The following is a 23,033-nucleotide window of genomic DNA, read 5'->3' as shown; positions in this document are numbered from 1 at the left end:
CAGACATTTAGCTAGTCGCTTTTATTTTAGAGAAACAAAGCACCAACATTATCTTCCGTGTCATTTTAGCAACTCAATGATGAGTTTTGTCTTTAAACACGTGGATGGATAATCATTAGTTTGATTGACCTCGTCAGTCAAAAGGAGAATGAAATATAATAGTTATTGCAGTGTTTCCTCTAGAATTTTTTTCAGCAGCGGGGGTGGGGTAGCCTCGTGAGACCGTCCTGATCTCGCGAGCTCCAGTTTTCCACTCGCAGATCAGTCTGGCATCTTGAGACAGAGAAAATTTGGAGCCGTTCGCCAAACGACCGACAAATCAGCGTTGGCTTTGAGGCGGGTTTAGGTGTGACGCAACGAGAAGCGCCTGTTTAGTCTAAACAACATGGCGGCTTCCACGGTTGAGATGAGCGTAGCTATCGCGCAAGTTTTATCCAAATTAGAAAGTATTTCTTCATTGAAAGAAGAGCAAAAAAACGGCACTGGAGGCTTTTCTCGGAGGAAAAGATGTTTTTGCTCTTCTCCCGACTGGTTTCGACAAGAGTTTGATACATCGTTGATCTGATTGGTTGATTTGGCCCGTCTATCACCAACATGGGTGGTGATAGACAGATGGTTTATCCAATCAGCTAACCAGTATTTTCGCCCCTTCCCAAAAGTTCTCCAACGGAAAGTTCCCAAATGGATATGCCGAGCAAATCCATCTGGCGGAGTCAGGTTAGGGGTGGGGGTGTTATACGTCAAAAAGTAACGTTACCTGAAAACAGCGTGTAGTTTCTTTTTTTCATCTCACATCACACTTTCAGTCACTATGACCACTGCTATGGTCAGAAACATTGTGCCAAAATATGAACAATAACGTCGCTGTCAACGGGGCTTATCTGCTAACGTTAGCTACCGACCGTTACCTTGAAACCATCCAGCAAATAGACGGTACCGTAGGGTGCCGTTACCTTGAAACCAGTGATTTAACGTCACCGCTCATTTTACACACAGTTTAACAACAAAACAAAACGCTGAGTAAACATTACTATGTTTTTCATGTTGGTTTTGAGCGGTATGCACCCCCACTAACCTGGGAAACGGTTTTAAAACGGTAACGTTAATACAGCGTCTCCTGCAGCGGGAAGTCAAAGGCAGAGAGACCGTCACCGTAGCGTTCGCTAACGTTAGCTTCTTGTCTCATCTGGGGTCTGATAAACAAACAATAAATTGTCCACAATGCTATTTTCCAATCAACTGTAGCAGTCATATTTCATGGGACCCACGTGAGTGCGGTTTGTCCATTTGCCTAAGGTTGAGTGACAAGTAATACTCGCCCTGTAGTTTATTTGGTTGCCATGACGTTGCGAGTGATGACGTCCTGTCACTGTTCCAATTGCTCACCCTAAAAGGGGAGAGAGAGCGGATGACCGTTGGCTTGACTTTTCATAAACAGCTGAATGAGCGGCAGACATTTTGCCGTGGCGGGCCGCCGTGGTAAAATCAACATAGAGGAAACACTGTATTTTCATAAGTTGTTGAAGAGGAAACACGAAATCATCTCAACACCACTTTGTTGTTTTTCCAGGATGAGGATCTGAAATGGGTAGAAGAGAACATCCCTTCATCGATGGCAGACGTGTAAGTCAACACGTTGTTGGCACTGATTGTTTACTACAAATCATGAATGAATATTACTCAAATTGTGATGCTTTCCCTCCCTTCTCACAGCACCTTGCCGCCCCTGCTGGACTCTGATGAGGTTAGTCTCCCGTCATTAATAAACTACAAAGACAAAGGACCCTATCTTGCACCCGGCGCAGCACAGTACATATCCCGACCCAAGTGTCTTTGCTAGTTTAAGACCAACGCAGTTGTCAATTTCCCGTCCAGCGCCCGCGTTGTTTAAATAGCAAATGCACCTGCGCCCATCTGTGCGCCCATGGGCATGCTGGTCTTACATGGAGGTGTGTTCAGGTGCATTCTGGGCGTATTGTTATCTTGAGGCAGCGGGAAGTGATCGCACCATTGACCAACAAAAAAACCAAATATATCAAATATAATATCAAATATCGTGCAGGATTTCTGTAATCTCTTTAACCGGAAAATACCGGCGATAGTAGACGAAGAAATGCAAGACAGAAGATAGAGAAGACACTTCAACAAAGACAGATGCGTGTGTTTTTATGCATTTTTATGTTACTGTTAAATCTCAGGTTGAGACAGATATTAATCTCTTAAATCATAAGAAAGTATCTTCAGCTCCTGCAAAGATCCGACCCCAAGAACCAGATTTAAATGTATTTAAAAACATGAAAACGGAGGAAGAGAAAATGGTGGGATTTGTAAAATAACAATATATAGAGCTAGATTATGTCATAAATATTCTGAACTTTGAAGAAAAAGTAAAAGAACAAATGCGTTGCCTTGGTTATTGGTACATACATAAGCATATTAAACATTAACATAAATTGACAAACAATAAATACAGAAAATGTACATATGTGTTTAACAGTAAGAGAAAAGAGGCTGTATGGATTAGTGCAGGATGTGCAAACACACACACACACACACACACACACACACACACTTATGTGCGTAGTTCAGATTGTAAGCAGCAGGTGGCAGCAAACAATCAAAACAGGAAGCCGCTGCTTCTATGGTTACGTCACAATGTTTATCCTCTTTTCTGTTGTCATGGCGAGCAGAACACTGTCACTGTGTGTGTGTGTGTGTGTGTGTGTGTGTGTGTGTGTGTGTGTGTGTGTGTGTGTGTGTGTGTGTGTGTGTGTGTGTGTGTGTGTGTGTGTGTGCTGCTGCAGCCATTAATAATCATGTTGAACACAATTCAGAAATACGAGGAGAAAGCGTTGCTTATTCATCTACTGTTGAACACAAAATCCTCGGTCCAAATCTCTTTTTTTTTTTATTGTCCTTTTATATTTTTTATAGTTTTTTTTGCATCTCTCCTTCGTGGATCGTTTCGTGAACCATTTCCCAAATTACTGACTCTTTGATCTCCGAGCTGAACCTTTTTAACAAGTGATCCAGCAATCACCAGAGTGCCTCTTATGTCGAATCAATTTCTTATGTAAGCCGCCGTATGACCACTGAGAGATATTAAAATCCATAGAAAGCATTACGTCCTTTATGGTGTGTTTGAAGGATGGAAGGTTTTGATCGGCTCAGATACACACACACACACACACACACACACACACACACACACACACACACACACGCACGCACGCACACACACCGACACGTGCGCACACACACCGACGCGCACACACAGTCGCACACACACACACACACCTACCTTCCTTCGGGGTCTGTTCGCTGCATGAAGAGTCGTATTTAAAAGGTTGTAGCACACTCCTTTTTTTCTGCCACATCGTTGCTTTTAAACTGCAGGCTGTGTGAACACTAACAATGTGATGAGTCTCCCTCATTAGAAGATGAAATTAAGGGGAATTAATCGCCCTAACTCGCTACTAGCCATGTCTTTATGGCAGATTATGCAACGCACTCGTTATTTAAGAGGTAGTTTAGGGAGAAATCTGACCCCTAACCTGCCACATGTTCTCTTCAATGACAAATTATGTAATTCATCATGATGGAGGGGATACTCTATTTACAGCACCTATATGCACTATTTTATTAAGCCATTTGATATAGATAGATAGATAGAATGCCTAACGATCTGTATATCATTTGAGAAAAACATGATAATTATAACATCCTATTTCTCTTTTTTCAACGTTAATTTTTTTTTGTGACATTTCTGTCACTTAATTGTTTCTTTGTTTACATCCTGTTTGTATCTTATTGTTCTCCAACTTCATTTATGGCACCTAGATGCACTATTTTTCAGGCTCTACATCATTTTGGGAAAACATGAGATACTTTTTTTTTAAAGTTTTTATCCTTTTTTTTATTTGATTTGGATGCTTTTTTTTGGATGCATTTTATTTCATCATTTGTTTTTGTTTTTTATTTGTTTCTTACATTTTTGTCAGTTTTTTCAACGTTTGACTCTTTTTTCCCAACATTTTTGTCGTTTTTTTCCAACATTTTTATTGTATATTTTGATGGGTTTTTTCCAACATTTGTGTTGGGGTTTTTTTGACATTTTTTTCCAACATTTTTGTCGCTTTTTTGGTCGTTTTTGACGCTTTCTTTTTCATCATTTGTTGCTTTCTGCCACTTTTGACATTTTTGTCGCTTTTTCCAACATTTGTCGTTGTTTTTGACACGTCTTTTTCCAACAGTTGTTGCATCGCTTGTTGCTTTCTTTAACATTTGTCGCTTTCAATGATTCAACACGTCCAGCTGTTTTCACCCCCACCTTCGCGTGTACAGCAGGCCTATAAAAAAACAAGTTTCTCCACTGTAATCCAAAAGTGATTCGACACGACGGTTTTGTTTTTCTGTTGCAGGAAACCTTGACGACAAAGTTTGAGATGTCCAAGATGGAGTAAAGCCGACGAGGCTCGGCCGAACGGAGGAACGCAGAGCAGGAGGAGGGTTTTAAAAGATGAATAATACAGATTAACGTCGGTGTACAAGGTGTATTAAAAAGGGAAGGATGGCTGATGAAATGCACGTGTGCGGAGGGAGAGACGGACCGATGGAAGGGTTTGTTGTACAAGGTGGCCGCGGCGTCTGTGTGGGATTTAACCCCTGACTTTATGAGCTTTGTAAGCCTTGATTGTATATAACACTGGGAGTAAAATCCTTCACAGCGGCACACCGGCTCTTTTTATTTTTATTGCTTTATTTATATATTTCTATATATATATATATATATATATATACACATACACACACAGTATATTTTGACAAATTGGATGCAAAGGAGCGGCTTGTTTTCTTTTCACCGTTGTAGAAATGTGATTTTTTTTGTGTTTTCACTGTCACCACAACGCGAGCTGTGCCTGGGCTTCTGTTGGGTTGATACCTGCGATTGTGAAGAAAAACATGGATGTTAATGAATATATCAGTTGTTTTTTCCATTCTTTTCTTTTGTTGTGCGGTTCATTTCAGCTTTTTGGTTTCCAGTGCAATTCACTCCATTAAAAAAACAAATTCAGAGGAATTTTACCCAGACTGTATGAAAATTATTTCTTATTTTACAGTTTGGCCAACACAAAGAAAGCGGGAGGTGAGGGGACATCCCAACACATTCTCACTACCCATCGCGTAAAACACGGACGCTCGGGCAGGTGCCTTTGGCGTTTGTTAGTAACGCTAAAAGTGTCCTTTACAGTCATATCTAAACGCGCTTTGTTGGGACTCTTGCCGTCACTTTTTGGCGCTCTGGGTCGACGTAGGTTTAACTGACATGCGGCAAAAGAACGGGACAGTTAGGTTTAGGTGGGTGGGGTTACAAAATGTATGTTTCAGTGACACGCATAGGATTGGGCATCAAGAACCGATTCCTACTTGGAATCGTTTCTTTATTTGAATCGTTTGGAGGATTTGGTTTTGCTTCCCAATTTAACATGCGCAAGTCCTGGTTTCCGTAGCGACCAGGCGCTTGTTGTGTTGCACCCTCGGGGCACAGTAAGCGGCGCTCTAGTGTGGCTCTATTTTACGTTAAAAAAGCTGTAAAACTGCAAACCACCATTGAATCAAAATAAAACTTTCCTCTTATTTGTGAAATAAGCACGTGACCCTTTTCAACTCCACCCTCAAAGAATCGGAATCGAGAATCGATAAGAACTGGAATCAGAAGTAAGAATCAGAATTGGAATCGGAATCGTTAAAATCCAAACGATGCCCTAGATACGTGGGACATGAACCCCGGTCTCCAGGGTGAAAGTCCTGTGTTTGACCCATCCCCTGCCATCTAGCCTCATTAAACTGCATTTGGGTCTTTCATCCTACTCTCTACCATTGTTCCTCTCAATACTACGTCATCTTACAGCGCAACGGTCAAGCTGCTGATCTGCCCGGTGCGTTCCATACAGACGCTGAAGGGGGATTTTTGCATTGTATCTGACGCTGAGAGACAAGCATCAGTATTTACCTACCACCAACGTGCAGTGAAGTACCGAGCCGTTCTGTCACTGTCTGCGTACTTCCAGACTGTGGTATAAAAGCCAAGTAATGCCAGCGTCAGGATATGAGAATGAGTTTTTTTTTTTTTAACTCATTACAGTAAAATATGTGCCAGAGTGTGGGAGCACAGAGCAGTATTTGTTTATTGGGGTTGTTACAATTTAGTTGAAAGGGGAAAAGTAATGAAAATAGTCTAAACTAAACAGCTGTTTCCTTCTGAATCGTTAAGTTTCTGGTCTGAAATGTGGAGACGTCGCTTTAAGTAATTATGCTCATTTAAAAAGCCTTTGTGATTACATTGGCTGGTAAGTGTGGATTTTGTAACAATGAGAAACTCACGTTTGATGTCTGTGGGTATGTGTTTTCATATCGCACGGCAGCATCTGTTTGCTGTCGCTGAAAGTTGAAAAAAAAAACCTGTTGATTATGTGAAGTACTGTTTGGAAATAAATCAGAAGTTAATTAAAACTTGGAAAGTGATTATGTTTTTCTCATCTGATGTTTCTTTTTCTTTTAATGTCAACAATGAATATTTATTCACACAAATTAACTGGAGGTCTGCCCAAAAGGGAAGAAGTCTGGGCCAACCAACAAAGGGCTGTCGGAACCAGAATATACTGATACTGCTCCATTGGGTTGTGATTATCGGGTGTGTGTTTCAACCGAACCAGGAAAGAAAATGCCTCTGCACTCAATTGGATAGACCTACAACCAATCAGAGTATGTGACTTATGTTGAGCGAACTTTTACCAAATCCCGCTAGCCTGGTCCTACCAGACTCTGGTACATTAGCCTGGTCCTACCGGACTCTGGTCCACTAGCCTGGTCCTACCAGACTCTGGTCCATTTTATTTGTACAGAGAGTCTGGCCACTCTCCATTGACAAGTGTTAACTTCCTTGAAGGCAGGTACTCTGTTGAAGTTTAAAACTATTGGATCTGCCCAGAGCCACTCTGGATCTGCCATAACCAATCTCTAACGTTGGGTCGTGACGTCGGCTTAGCATCGCTAGCATTAGCCTTAGCCAACTCCTTCACCACTAACGGAGCGAGCTGGAAAATCAAACTGTTCCTGAACCCTGTGGGGAGGAGGGCCACGACATCATGCCCACCAACACAACTCAGCAAAGATTGTTCTTGCTCGGGCTTTAACTTCTGGATATTTGGCAGCCTTGCCACAACGGACCGAATGGTTTCGCTCGACCTCAACGTCCTCAGCCACTCCCTCTGTTCGCTGATTGGACCACCAAAGATTTGACCGGAGAAAACCCAAGACTATACCGCAAACCCAGACGTAGTACTGAAGGAAAATTAAAATTGAGCGGAAGTACGTAGGAGGGCGGAGCCAGGCTAGAATCCCGTAGGAAGGACGGCAAAAACATCTTTCCGATCGACAAATACCTTGATCGCGGTTCTCTGTTCCTCTTTTAAAATGAATGCGCTGTCGTATCTTCTATAACAGACGCAATGGCGGAATCTACACATCTCAATTCTCCAGCGGCAGCCATCTTTGTTGTAAACGAATGCAACCCAAACGCTCTTTGGTGACGTGGTTGGTCAACGGGAAGGTTAAACATCTAAAGCCTGACATCAACAAAGAGAAAAACAGAATCATTATTTTTAGTTTTTTTGCAAGAAAGAATCTTTCACTCCAACGTACGAAAACATTTCTTACAAGTAACGAGTAATGAAGACGCTGAGGGGAAATGTATCGGAGTGAAGGTATACATTTTATTTAGGATATGTAGTGGACTAAAAGTAGAAGTTTCCTGAAATATAAACAACAAAGTAAAGTACAGATATGTGACAATTCTACTTAAGTACAGTAAACAAAGTAGTTGTACTTTGTTACATTACAACAATGCATGTAGTGTTAACCCTCCTGGTGTCCTCGAGTCAAATTTGACTCATTTTCAAAAAAAAGTTTCTATAATCAGAAATTTGGGTTTCAACCAAATTTTCTGGTGGATGGTTCCGTACAACGCTTTTCACAAGTAAAATAAATGATCAGTTCACTACTTTTATTGAATTTTTAGTTTTATCAATTTTATAACATTTGAAAAAAAAAATTATATAAAAGAACGTTGAAAAAAGTGACAAAAAATGTCGGGGAAAAAGATTCTTCAAAACGGCAAAAAGCGCAACAAAAAATTCTACAAAAACATGGGGAAAAGTGAAAAAAAAAAAACTTGGATAAAAGTGACAAAAACGTTGAAGAAAAGAGACATAAACATCGAGGGAAAGTGTTGAAAAAGACGACCAAAACGTTGGAAAAAAAGTTCTAAATTTTAAATTTCGATCCAGAAAAACAAAACGTTGCATGGTCGGCGGGAAGACCCAACCCGTTCTCATTCTGAACTCGTAAAATAAGGACGTTTGGACAGTGGCTGTCAGCGCCTGATGCGACGAAAATGGCGTCTTTCAGCGTGTTTGTGTAACGCACCGGGGAGAGCAGCAGTTAGATAGGATTTAGCGAGTAGTATGTAACGGCGAATTTCCGCATAAGCAGGTTTGTTGGGGTGGTGGATGGGTCAAACAGGACTTTCACCCAGGAGAGCGGGGTTGGCGCCCCGCTTGTCACACTTGCTATAGTCTTTTCTTTCCTTCCGCGTGTCACAGAACCGTACGCCAACCCACGACCCTTTCCTAAACCCAACTATCCCATTCTTCCCGCGTATAACGGAACCGTACGCCCAACCACGACCTTTTCCTTAACATAACTGCGTCAAAAGGGACGGCAATAGTCCCGACCAAGCACGTTTACTTAAAGCGCTAAAGGGACGCCGATAAAGGGACAGCAATAGTCCCGACCAAGTGTGATTACTTATAGCGCTAAAGGGACGGCAATAGTCCTGACCAAGCGCGTTTACTTAAAGCGCTAAAGGAGACTTTTAGCGTCAATAAGAACGACAAATGCACCTGACCAAGTGTCCATATTTTACGAGATGAGTGTGAGAACGTGTTGGAAGACAGCACGAAGTTTAACTCTGTTCTCTCTCTGAATCTGAATCTTTGCATCTCTGTAGAGCTGTAAAGGTGATTTGACAAATGGATAAGTTGTCGGCTATTACTACCGTTTAGTTTCAGCTGATGATGTCTGCTAAAACCACGTCTGCACTGAGTCGAGGAAGGATCAGACTGTCCTAGGTGTACCGCGCCCCCACCTCTCTTAAGTCCTCTGTCCCACCCTGATTGGCCGAGAGAGGAAACACACCAAGCTGCTCTCAATCTCTGTTTAGGGTTTTAGGAGTCGCCGCTCGGCACAACAGGTGATCTGAATAACCGTCCAATCAACTCAAAGGAAATGAGACATTCAGATAATTAGTGTGTGTGTGTGTGTGTGTGTGTGTGTGTGTGTGTGTGTGTGTGTGTGTGTGTGTGTGTGTGTGTGTGTGTGTGTGTTTGAGTTCTTGTTTAACTACATTCGTGGGGTCCAAAAACCGGGAATACAGTATACTTGTGGGGTCCAGACAGCTTTGTGGGGCCAAAATGCTGGACCCCACAACTTTAAAGGTCTGTTTGAGGGTTAAGACTTGGTTTTAGGATTAGGGTTAGAATTAGGTTATGGTTAGGGTGAGGGTAAGGGTTAAGGTTAGGCATTTAGTTTTGACGGTTAAAGTTAGGGTAAGGGGCTAGGGAATGCATTATGTCAATGACGGGTCCCCACAAAGATAGTGAGACACACTATGTGTGTGTGTGTGTGTGTGTGTGTGTGTGTGTGTGTTTCAGCCTGCTAATTGTTAAGAGTGATTTGTTTCATTAGCCCCTCCCTTCTCTTTTGCAACCAATCACGTGCAACTCAGTATCAGGGAATGTGTGTGAATGAATTTAAACAGAAAAGTAAACTGAGCACACACATTTCGAAATTTAGGGCAATGATTTATAAAGGTTTATTTCCCCCCCAGTGATACATGCTAGGCTCCGCAGATTTCCAGTGGACGTTTTTACAGCTATAGCTTTAGTGCATAACTTATTGACATTAATGAACGTCCGTTATGTTCAAGCCATTGCCAAATGAGTTTCTACAAAGCTAATTAAGACTATCAGCTCCACACAACTCTCTCTGAATTTCTCAGTATGACTTTGTTCAGGAGATTGTGGTGTCCGGCGACTTTCCTGCACAGAAACTCAAGTGAACACTTTTTTGTATTCATGGTCAACAACCCTCATATAAATGACACTGGAAGTGGTGATGGCGCAGTGGCTATGACATGTGCCTTTGGTGTCGGAGACCCAGGTTCAATTCCCACATCAACCAATGTGTCCTGAGCAAAACACTTAATCCTAGTTGCTCCAAATGCATGCAACCTCTGACATATATAGCAATTATAAGTCGCTTTGAATGACATGTAACACTATACCAATTTTTTGAGTTTGAAAAAAAACAGAAATTATGAATTATTTAGACTAATAGTTAAGATCAGAGGATGCTGAGTGAATCACAGACTGGTTTATGTCAAAGTTTAGTCAAAATACTGTAACCTAACTAACTAAAACCATTTCAAATGCTATGAAATTGAATAAAACGACCAAAATTCAAAGCCATATATATTTATGTATACTATCAGCTCCACACAACAACCTTTTTTTTTTTTTTTAAGAATATTTTTTTGGGCATTTCCACCTTTAATGGACAGGACAGCTAGGTGAGAAAGTGGAGAGAGAGAGGATGGAAGACATGCAGGAAATCGTCACAAGTCGGATTCGAACCCTAGACCTTTGCGTCGAGGCATAAACTTCTCAGTATACCTGCCTGCTCTACCCACTGAGCCAACTTTTGTCACCTTTTTTTTAACATTCTTTTATCATTTTCTTTTTCAAATGCTTGAAAATGTAATTAAATACCCAAATCCAATGAAAGTAGTGAACTGATCATTTATTTGACTTGTGAAGAGTGATGGTTGTACGGAACCATCTACTTCATTTTCTTTGACAATTTGGTTGAAAGAAAACCCAAATTTCTGATATAGAAACTTTTTGAAAATGGGTCAAATTTGACCCCGAGGACAACAGGAGGGTTAAGTGGTTTATCGCTGCAAAGATTAATTCATTAGTTGTCAACTAATAAATGAATTGGCAACTATTTTGATAATCAATTAATTGGTTTGAGTAATTTTTTTTATAAAAAAGTCAAACTTCTCTGATTCCAGCTTGTTAAATGTGAATATGTTGTAGTTTCTTCTCTCCTCTGTGTTTCCATCAATCATAAATGAAATGTAGGCTACTTGGAGCACATTTCCTCCCATCCCAGAATGCTGTGTGGACTAGACAGACCCTCCTCCACAGCGCTGTGGAGGAAGGTCTGGGTATGCAAGTACAAGTACAAAGACAGTAAAGTGCAATGAATGAAAAATAGGAATGAATACAAAACACAAACTATTTAAATATGCTAATATTCATATATTTAAAAAGGAGCTGATGGTCTGTATGAAGTTTTAACTATAAATACTCGTCCTAACTACACCACTCCTCTTTAAACTGCCTCTATCAGCTCAGAGGGTCCACGGGCCACATGTTGAGACTCCCAGCAGCAATAATAACACATGTCTAGCCGTCTGTAAAGTGTGTGGTGACGATAATTCCCTACTGTCGGTTGAAATCGGTAGCATACTGTCTTGCTGTCGGTCCAAATCTCTGGGATTATGTTATTAAAGCCGTAATGCCAGAGTACAGTAGCTACACATGCACGCACGCACACACACACACACACACACACACACACACACACACACACACACACACACACACACACACACACATACATAGAAACACACACACGTTTTTGTCTTTGTGGGGACCCGTCATTGACATAATGCATTCCCTAGCCCCTTACCCTAACCTTAACCATCACAACTAAATGCCTAACCTTAACCCTTACCCTCACCCTAACCATAACCTAATTCTAACCCTAATCCTAAAACCAAGTCTTAACCCTCAAACAGCCCTTTAAACTTGTGGGGTCCAGCATTTTGGGCCCCACAAGGCTGTGCAGACCCCACAAGTATACTGTATTCCCCAGTTTTTGGACCCCACGAATACAGTAAAACAAGCACACACACACACACACACACACACACACACACACACACACACACACAAACACACACACACACACACACACACACAAACACACACACAAACACACACACACAGACACGCACACACACAGACAAACACACACACACACACACACACACACACACACCTACACGCATGCACACACGCACACACAGACACACACACACACACACACACACACACACACACACACACGCACACACACACACTGAAACAACCTGAGGAAAACTGATGCTTTTTGGTTTAAAGATGTTTTAATGGACATAATGGGGAAGTGATCCCATCAGTTTTGACAATGTGTCGGAGTGTAAATGAACAGAGAAGAAATCCAGACAAAGACAAACTGAACTCGCTAAAGTGGAAGCAGCTTTGAACAGCAGATGGAGAATATGTCGGGATAATGATAATGTCTGAGTGGGTACGGTCGTCTTCAGATTTGTCTTTTGGTCGGGGGTACAGCTGAGGTCAAAGACGGTGGAAAACGAGGCAGAACAGATGGATGACGTGTCGGGATTATAACGTAAAGACACCAGCTGCTACGTACTGAACACACCTACGTGTGCTCCAGGCTGCTGCCTTTAAACCATATTGGATTTGAATATGTGAGGAGTTAAGTAAAATGTCTGATGTTTAGCCTACAGCTGCTATCATTAGATCAAATTACAGTCTGCACATGGAGGATTTGGGGTTTAAAGTTTAAAGATTTTTCAGATTAACAGAGATGTAGGGCTGCAACTAACGATTATTTTTTTACTGTCGATTAGTTTCTGGGAGAATGGATGAGTTGTTTGGTCTCTGAAATGTCAGAAAACGGTGAAAAAATGTGGATCAGTGTTTCCCAAAAAGCCCAAGATGACGTCTTTAAATGTCTTGTTTTGACAGAAATATTAGCATATTTAAATAGTATGTGTTTTGTATTCATTCCTATTTTTCATTCATTGCACTTTACTGTCTTTGTACTTGTACTTGCATACCCAGACCTTCCTCCACAGCGCTGCGGAGGAGGGTCTGTCTAGTCCACACAGCATTCCTGGATGGGAGGAAACGTGCTCCAAGTAGCCTACATTTCATTTATGATTGATGGAAACACCGACATTTCCATAAACCGTTCCATACTGTTTTACTGCCACATCTTGCCGAATGGGAGACCTGCTAACATCTTAACTGGCCACACGGAAGCCAATGAACCAAGAATTTGTGCTAAGTTCCTCAATATGCAAAAAGTTAAGAAATGTTTTCACATTTGAATCTATTACTCACAGGGACGTTGGAAGTATTGAGTAATGTGCACACTCGCCTACTTATGGTGCGTTCAAATCAACTCAGAGTTGTTGTAAGTGTTGGGGACAGATGGCACCGACATGGAAAGTACCGTGTCGGCTATACCCTTGGACAAGACCACCTAAACTGAGACCAAGTCCTCACCAAGACCAGTATGTATCGAGACCGAGACAAGACCAAGACTTTGAGGGGTTGAGACCGAGTCGAGACCAGTACGAGTCGCACACTTCATGCCACGATCAAATGCAGAAAATGCTAACCGTAGGCGCTCCTCAAATTGATCCGAAAGATCCCCATTCCCTTAAAAAAAACACCCACGGAAAACAATTTAAGATTCTTCTTCATTCACTTCTTGTATTGCCGTAAGTGTATCATGAGAAATGCTTTGATGAAATACTCAAAAGGAAATTGCAGAGGTGAATTTTACGTGACCGAATTCTTCAAATGAATACATACACAAGAGGGATGAAATCAGCTTATCCATTTGTATTCAACAACTCCTTTTCCATCTTTTACCATCCAGTAACACATTTGAAATTAGAAATGATTTAACTTTACTGGTTGCATTTGAAGCAGGAAGTTTTACATCCAATCAGAGTAATGATGTCAACACATAAATTAGACAATGCACAGGCAGTTTAGTCATGCAGTTGTGGTCTTGAAATAAAATCCTAAATCCGAGACAAGACCGAGTAAAAATGCAGTTGATTCTGAGATACCGAGACCTTCAAAAAGTGGTCTTGAGACCAAGACAGATCTCGGGATTACAACACTGCTTGGTGGAAGGGTGTAGCATGAGCCAAGGAAGAACCTATTACATTTGGATCCAATCACAGGGTAGTCTCGTATTGCCAGACCTTCCTCACAGTTTGGCTCAAGGACACTCTGACAGAACACTTCCCCTACCGAGCTCTCGACTCGATCTCAATAATGACGCCTTGGCTCTCACATTGGCCCCGATCTGGTAGTCTGAGCAGCAAATACTTGTTCATAAAATGCAGAAGCAACTGTTTATAACACAGGAATTATATAGTTTTCTGTTTCTGTTCCTTACTTTAAAAACGTGCAAACAAATTTAGAAACTGGTCATTTTCTATGCTTGTAAGTCGCCACTAATGTTGAAATGACTGTGTACGACACAGGAAACAGTGGAAAGATGCTGCTGAAGATACATAAATGAAGCAGTTCATGAAAGCGCTGCACGGACTTGGCTACAAAAATATTCTGGCTCTTCGACACCTTGCATAAGCCCACGCAGCAGCTATGAAAAATTAAGAAGAGATCTTTCTTCTAAAATTTTGAAGGGATGCTCAGGAAAAAACCTGCACTTTTAATTTCAGATGGTAGAAAAATGAAGAAGTGTGAAGAGAAATTGGAGACAGAAGGCGCTAAGCACAGACTAAACATTTTGTTGAAACCTTTGTCTTCATGTTTCTTTTTTCCCCACCATGTCAAAATGAAAGAACACTTTTCTCACTATTTGAGCTTCCCTTTTCTTCAGCTTGTTGGTGCTCAAACAAACTGGCTCAGAACATTCTCCACCTTCATGCTGTATTTAAACTTCACTCTTATCAAACTGGGGTCAGTGGTCTAATTTGTGTCAGTGTAGGGGTCCTTGATGTGAAAATGTTTGGGAACCACTGACTTAAAGTGCATGCTTCTGAGGAAATTCTCCTACATTTTTGGCACACAAATACATATATTTGTGTCTCAGTTTCAATCCCGTTTACCATCTAGCGACTCAGATTTTTCCAGTGAGCCTTTGGGATGTCCCAAACCCCAGGTTGGTAAATCAATGGTCCAAAACGGGTCAGCAAACCTTAGGCACGTGTGCCACCATTTGCATGCGGTAGCTCAACCAATGGCACACTAGCAATAAGTGTGCAAGACAGTTTCTTTTGGAAATATTCCAATCCGCATGCCAAATGCTGTCTTTCAAAGCCATTGGCAGGAGCCCAGCCTGTTATTTAAAGTAGTTTGATTTACTTTTTTCCCATCCACATCATGCGAAGACCCGTCCAACTCTGCCTCTGATTGTTTAATCTATCAACTAGCGTATCAACTAGCATTGCTCTGGTTGGTTGTAGCGCTATCCTATTGCGTGCAGAGGGAATTTGAAAGACAACCGTTTATCCTGCCCTTCAGATTGAGCCCTGCCAATGGTGAGTTCCCAGACCCAAAATCTCTGACTTGCTACAAGCCGGTTTATACTTAAGTTTATACATTGCCATGGTTTAGAAATGGAAAACATTCTGCTACGTTGATTTGAATGGGAATGGCCTTTCTATCCATTTTATCTTTATGGCTACAACAACCTTTTCCAATGGTAATTTCTCACTGACTTACTAAAGCATGGTGCAACTAGACGATAAACGATCTAAACGATCTAAGCACACGGCATGAAGCACCTGGTGCAGGTGCGTGTAGGGCGTGTCCACTTTTGCTAGTTTGACAGCAGAAAAAAGGGTCCGTGCGCTGGGCGCATGGTTCAAAAGGGTTGTACTTAGTGTCTTCATTAATTCATAGGTGTGTTTTGGGCGTAACATGCAATAAACCAATCAGAGATCATCTCCCATTCCCTTTAAAAGCCAGGCGCGTTTGTACCTTGGAGCATTGCTATTATGATAGAGGATTTGCACCTTAATATTTTTATTTGTAATCTTTTTATTTGTAATGTAATTTTGTTGCATGTTTGTGTGCTGCTGTGCGTCCCTGTGTGTGTAACAAGCATAGTGTGCACGCGCTGTGCACGAGCCTAGGAGCATTTTACTAATTTGCTGTTAAAATAACAATGAAATGCTGCGTTATTGACTTTAGACCAGGTTTTTGTTGGTCAATGGCGCAATCACTTCCCGCTGCCTCAAGATAGCAATACGCCCAGAATGCACCTGAACACACCTCCCTGTAAGACCAGCACGCCCATGGGCGCAAAGATGGGCGCAGGTGCATTTGCTATTTAACGATGCGGCCACTGGACAGGAAACTGACAACTGCGTCGGTCTTAAACTAGCAAATACACTTGCATTGGGCTTTGCGCTGCGCCGGGTGCTAGATAGGGCCCCATAGTTCGTCTTTTTAGAGTTTTATCTGCATGTGTGAAACATGAAAGTAGTGTAATAACGGCGGCGGTGTGAAGGGACTGTGGCTGGCATATGGACGTCCCCCGCCCGTCTACATGAAACACCAGCAGCCTGCTGCCAGATAATACACACAGATCTACTTTAATACAAAGTATTATTCTGCCCATTACGTAAAAGGATGAGATTATCGATACACAGATTAATGAACATCCAATGGTGTTCCAGCGCAACGCCCTGCCTTGCCTTGCCCTGTCCCTCCGCCTGCCCGTCTGCACACAACACTTCAATCATCCTGTTAAAAATAGAAAACCCCACAATGACTTGCAGTTTAGTTGTTAGATTTTAGTCTTTATTGTACTATTTTGTTCTTGACAATTCGCTAGCGGACATGTGAAAACGTGGACCAACAAAACATCATCATCATTATTATTATTATTATTATTACCATCATTTTTTTTTTATTACAGCATATTGCCAGACTGCAGTAACAGTGAGATGTGTTTAAAAAAAAAAAATACAAGAAAGGAAAAAGTGAATCCAAACCGAACAGAAAAAAAAAAGAAAAAAACATTTTGACTTTAATATTTGATGTTTTTTTGTACTTTTTTTAATTCATGTACACAATATAACAGTCTAAAAACATTAAACACAGAGCTGAAGACATTGCAGTGTTGGTTGGGAAGTGGCGGTCCTCAGGGCAGTTTATATACCGTAGCAACATGGTCCTGCTGCACTGTCAGATATCTACGGGGACGGTTGGGTAGAAGAGGGGCGAAGGGGGTTGAGGGGGGACTACAAACCAAAATGGCCGTCAATATAAAACTAAGTCTTTTTTTTTTTTTTTTTTTTTTTTTAAATCCACCAATCAGGAGACGGTAGAGACAGAGAAGAGTGGTTAAGTAGCTTGACGAGGAGGAAAATAGAGCGGCGGAGGGGGGAAACAGGGAATGTGGAATGTCTCGATTTTCATTTCTTTTCTTTTTTTACATTTCTTTTCTCTCGTAGACAATATAAAATCTCACAGACAAGCAAAGAAAAAATTAAAACACTGGACGTACATGTGTGTATGTTTCTATGCATGTATGTATGTAATTGGACGGAGGGGATGGATGTAAGGATGGATGGATGGATGGATGGATGGAAAAGAAGGGCTTTGAATTATTGCTTTCTGAGTAAGTCTTATTCTTCACTTCTCATCTACATGAATTGCATCTTTCTCATTCTCTCAAACTCTCAATCTCTTTTTCTCACCATGGTGTTCTGTTAACACGTGATTACTCCGTTTATTCGGGAGGAAGGAGGGATGAAGGGAGAAGAGGAGGGAGGGGGGAGGAAGGAGGAAGGAGGGAGGAGGAGTTAGGGAAGGGGGGTGGGGCTCAGAGCTCCTTGCTCAGCGAATCCCGGGCAGTTCTAATCCTCTTTGTGTGGGCCTCACACGTTTCCCGCCTTTTTGTCTGGTAAATGATAACAGAAGAGATTGAAAAAATGTATTAAAAAATAGTTCTTGGAAAAAAAGGATAATAATAATAAACAGTCATATAAAAAGGGTTAAATGTTGCATGTGTGTTTAGTGGTTTAGTACAGATGTTGGACTCTCTAGTGTTGGGTTAGTTTAAGTTATTTAAGGACGTACACAAAATAAACAACACAACAATTTCATGAGGAAAATATGACAAAGTTGTCACATTATAATAGAGGATCATCAGCATAACATAATAATCAACAGGAAGACGTACAGTCTGTCTTTCTGCCTGTCTGTCTCTCATTTCCCTTTTTGTCTTGTTTCTGTATATTTGTGACTTTTCTTCTTTTTGCCTTTTATGTTTTGGCTATCCTTTGTGCTCATGGTTTTTCCCTGAAATCTAAAAACCTGACCATCCACTGGTATGTCATTTGTCTGTATTTCTGTCTTTCTGTTTGCCTCCCCCCCACCCCACCCCAGAGAGAGGGAGACAGCAGAGAGAGAGAGAGAATGCTAGTTAATCTGGCTTGTTGAAGAGGCTCCATGACACTTTGATTTTGCCCGCTAATCCGTTGATGGACTCAACTCTATTGATGTCTGCTAAACTAGGTTTTCTCTTCTACAGCAAACAGAGAGCTAACTATCTAAGCTTCAGCTAGTTAGAGCTGTAGCAGCCTATCAGCTGGAGGGTAGAGGAGGGAGGCCAAAACACGAAGGCGGAGGGTCTGCAATAAAGCTTTCGGTGGTTTTAACGCTTCTTGTATCAGTACACTTACGCTCACACAAAAGGTTTAACGTTGATCGTCTCCATGTGAGGGGCCGATAAAAACTGTCCTTGGACTGTGCATTTAAAAGGAAAACACAACCTAAATCGACACATTGTCTTGAACGAGTTTGTACGATATCGTACGAAAATGTATGCACAACAATTCGTATGATATCCTACAATATTAGGCGACCAATTGCTGGTCACGTGACACAGGCTGCAGAGCTCCGTGAGCGGTCGGTCGCGGCCGTTGGTAGTTCAGTTCAGCCGGCAAAAGGTGAGCGTCATGCAGCGACAACAGTTAAGTTTAGGCACCAAAAAAAACAAAACTAAATTGCTTATATTTTTGGGAAAAAGAACAAGTACGAGTCTTGCAGCATCCATTTGGAGATCTTTTCAGGGCATGAATGCTATGCATTGTACGTACTTCACTTCCTTTGAAAATGCTCATTTTAAACAATTGTAGTAAACTGGTCACCATTTCCTTAATAACAAGTTATTCTTGCAACATTGCAGCATGGGCTCATCCAGCATTACCATGGAAGACGACAAGAAAGAAAGAAGACTTGGCCAGTCCAATTAAGACGTGAGGATCTATTATTGTAGTGTAACTGAAACTGCTTCTGTAAGGACTTTCAGTATTGGTTGAAAGACTTTTGTATTGTAATCTTTTCATATCAAAAAATAATTTCCATCCAAAATGAATTTTGTATCAGTCTATAAAAATAGTTTATGTATACTGTGAAAGAAGTAGGGCTGCATATGTAAAGAAAGTAAAAGTTTGAGATCACAGAGCTGGACATAAATCAGCAAAACATCCCCTTAAGTTAAAAGTTGGCGCATTGCTATTATGAATAAAAAAAGTTTGTGTTATCTTTGTGTGGTCAGTGTGTTTAGATGAACGCCGTGTGGCTTCCCGCTGTAGCGCCCAGCGTAGCAGAGCAGCATCTGCCGAGATCACCGGATGATGTGAAACGTGTCACGGAGAACGCTGGAAACTCTGTGCTGGAAACTGGTGCCACCGAGGGAAGCCAAACAGCTTGATTGAATTCCGCAAAATATCTCTTTAATCAACTCATGCACTTCTGATGGAAGAAATACACTGTGTTAATCAATACAGCGGTGTAACAGTTTGTAAGTATCTTTTTAAGTTTTAAGTTTTGTATTTTCTTTCAGGTGTAGCTATGGGGATTGTGTATTGGGCTCTTAGATGGACTGCTCAGTGTCATGTTCACTTAACTAACTGTATACATTTCAACCTCTTAAAAAAGCAGACTAGGGCGTCAATTTCACAGTTGTTTCAGTTGTAAGTGAAGATTATTGTGCTCTTCTTCTGTGCTGGTGGGTACAATGTTTTTTTTAAACTAACTTAAAAATCTAAAAGGTGCCTTACACACTGTTGTTTACTACCCAGTTGGATCAATGGAGAGGTGGGACTTATTCTATAAAGTTCAAGTCCTAATTAAGATGGGAAAACTCCAATATGTCTAACATAGTGCTTAATAATACAAATGTGTCTGAAAAATCAAACACAATGGCTGCCTTACATTAGCCAAAGTATGCTGGTCAAAGGAAATCAAACCTAAATTTAATGGATATATAGTATATGTTATAATCGCCCAGTATTTTTAACCACCACACAACTAACTCTAAAATCACACAACAATCTTCAATTGTCCAATGACGCTTGGAAATTGTAAAACAATGTCTGTAAAACAATTTAGTAATTGGTGCCCAAAGGAAGGGTTCAAATTAAGGGCAAATAGAGGTGGAAGTTATTTCGTCCGTCAACTGAGAGACTTTTTCGGTAGGGAAACCCAGCTATTCAACCTTTGTGGGGTCGTTGTCAAGATGATCGATAATGCTTCGTTCATTAGTGCTCCTGGCTGTTGTAACCACAGTCGTTACAGTGTTGGAGACACCCGAGGCCAAGTCTTGTGGACCACCAGGTAATCATTTCAGACAGAGAGGATGGATGGTTTAAAAGGGGTGGCAAGAAAGCCACTTACACCCGGATAGTGAAACCGTTACTTAAAGCTATAGTGTGTAGTTTAAGTTGCCCCGATGAGGAATTTTGAGCAAATGACAACATGTGACCACATGACACAAGCCTTCCGTGATCGCGCATCGCCCCCACCCCTCCTCCCCACAGTTGCTAGTAGCCAAGGAGGACACGGAGGATTAAAAAACATGATGGACTCTTCAGAAGAGGTAATTATCTTCACTCCAGTCTGCGCGCGAAAGTCGCTGGATGTCATAATTTTCTAAACATAGTCATACTAACAAATACAGAGAGAGTTGTGTGGAGCTGATAGTCTTAATTAGCTTTGTAGCAACTCATTTGGCAATGACTTCCACGTAACGGATGTTCATTAATAAAAAGTTACGCACTAGAGCTTTAACAGGGGAGTAGGTCTGTGACACTTATCCCCAACTTAACACACCCACGCACCCATTTGGCCTCATGTGAGAATGCCAACGATAGTCGTCCAAACTTGGCCTCTGGTGTCTCCAACGACCATGCCGACTGTCGTTACAACAGCCAGGAACACTAATGAACGAAGAGATAACGATAATCTTGACCCTAACCCTAACCCCACAGAGGTTAAATAGCTGGGTTTCAGTCAGAACTGACGAACCCTCTCAGATGAGAGAAGAAACATCTTCAGAGATAGTCCAGTTGTTCTTGATTTTAACCCTTTCTTGGATACCATGACTAAGGGCGTTTTCAGATATGTAGTTCGATTGCTCTGGTCCAATCAGTTGATGAGTTTGTAAACTTGGTAGCGTTCCCCATGGTTTGGTTTCATTTCACCCAGAGAAAAATCCAAGCAAATCAAAATCCATCACTACCAATGCTTATTGGTCAGATGTGTCTGGGCAATAAAGTAAATACAGGGAGAAGGTCCTGTGTTCTGGATGTCTCCATGGTCAAACCAGCTCATTTCATTTAAATCCTTTTTTAAGAATTTTTTTCTACATCTCCTTTGCTCACCGATACTTTGCTCTGCTGTGCCTCAGTGAGCCAAACATGAGGGGCCCTATTTTAATGATTTAACGGCATGGCATGAAGCGCCTGGCGCAGGTGCGTTTAGGGCATGTACAAATCCACTTTTGCTAGTTTAACGCTGGAAGGTTCAAAAGGGTTGTACTTAGTGTCTTCATTAATCAGAGGTGTGTTTTGGGGCGTAACATGCAATAAACCAATCAGAGTGTCATCTCCCATTCCCTTTAAAAGCCAGGCGTGTTTGGACCTTGGCGCATTGCTGTTATGATGGAGGATTTGCTAAGCAAGAAGGAGAAATTTTCGGGAGAAGAAACTGATCTGCTCGTGCGTGAAAGCGCTCGAGCAGATCATATATGGCACGAGGTGAAGCAGGTGTTGAAATAACAATGAAATGCGTTATTGACCAGGTTTTTGTTGGTCAATGGCGCGATCACTTCTCACTGCCTCAAGATAGTAATACGCCCAGAATGCACCTGAACACACCACCCTGTAAGACCAGCACGCCTATGGGCACACAGATGGGCGCAGGGGTGCAAGATAGGGCCCGAGGTGTTAAACAGCGTTCAATTTTAGCAAAAGAGTTTGCCCTTCGAAAGGAAGAGGCTTCCAGTAAATCGCACGGCGGCCGCAGCAGGAGCCACACTGCTCTCCACAAACATCTGTTGGTCTGTGTGAGATCAAAGCGAGGCGGTTGCTGGACACCAAGCCTCAAACTGCACTTAAATGGAGAGGAGGCTGGGACTGATAAATAATGGAGTGTCTTCTGGTTCACAGGCACTTCACCTCCTCTATGCTCAGTGTCCGGCAGCTTTTGAGCTTTGGCTCCCAGGTGGGAATGTGTAAAACGGTACGAACGAGGAGTGAATCCTTGCTGGAAAAGAGCTCAGGTAAAAGGCCTTTAGAGCAGAGATCTTCAACAGCGGGCCAAATGATGTTTCTTATTTCAAGAAATAAAATAAGTCTGAACATATACATTAATATGATTGCTAAATTTTAATTGCAAAGATAAATTGGCCTATTTGTGAAAAAAAAAATTGAAGATAAGCTTCCCATAGGTAAGGTAGCCACTATGGTAGCCATACAGTTAAGCTTAAGGAGTCACTGTGCCTTCCAGATGGATGTTTAACATTAAAACTTGATGCATAAATAATATCCATTTCTTTTCATCCATTCTGCCCAGTTTAATATGCAACTCAATTGTGTGTATATATATATGCGGTTGGGGGTCCCTACTCAGTCTGTCTTTCAGCTTAGGGGTCCCTGGCCTAAAAGATGTTGAAGACCCCTGCTCTAGAGAACTAAAAAACAGAACGTC

The 23,033-nt window shown here is 41.6% G+C and overlaps 2 protein-coding genes across 8 annotated transcripts in view; one reads left to right on the top strand and one right to left on the bottom strand.

Annotated features, from left to right (window-relative positions):
* Nucleotides 1–5,359, top strand: part of zgc:162698 (uncharacterized protein LOC560165 homolog) — a 26,495-nt gene extending 21,136 nt beyond the window's left edge. For all 4 annotated transcript variants that reach the window (XM_035995842.1, XM_035995841.1, XM_035995840.1 and 1 more), the window contains 3 exons: nucleotides 1,571–1,623; nucleotides 1,714–1,744; nucleotides 4,422–5,359. In XM_035995842.1, coding sequence (XP_035851735.1) covers nucleotides 1,571–1,623; nucleotides 1,714–1,744; nucleotides 4,422–4,463 — 126 coding nt within the window. In that variant the 3' untranslated portion in view covers nucleotides 4,464–5,359. The remainder of the gene's footprint in view (nucleotides 1–1,570; nucleotides 1,624–1,713; nucleotides 1,745–4,421) is intronic.
* An 11,451-nt stretch (nucleotides 5,360–16,810) lies between these two features.
* The window catches only part of si:ch211-137a8.4 (apolipoprotein B receptor), a 47,972-nt gene continuing 41,749 nt past the window's right edge, over nucleotides 16,811–23,033 (bottom strand). For all 4 annotated transcript variants that reach the window (XM_031304066.2, XM_035995838.1, XM_031304067.2 and 1 more), the window contains one exon: nucleotides 16,811–17,937. In XM_031304066.2, the coding sequence (XP_031159926.1) occupies nucleotides 17,915–17,937 (23 nt within the window). In that variant the 3' untranslated portion in view covers nucleotides 16,811–17,914. The remainder of the gene's footprint in view (nucleotides 17,938–23,033) is intronic.

The sequence above is a fragment of the Sander lucioperca genome, chromosome 20 (assembly GCF_008315115.2).
Source record: "Sander lucioperca isolate FBNREF2018 chromosome 20, SLUC_FBN_1.2, whole genome shotgun sequence".
In the NCBI taxonomy this organism is placed as follows: domain Eukaryota; kingdom Metazoa; phylum Chordata; class Actinopteri; order Perciformes; family Percidae; genus Sander; species Sander lucioperca.
Note: the sequence above shows the minus strand (reverse complement) of the source record. Positions and strands in the feature narration are given on the sequence as shown.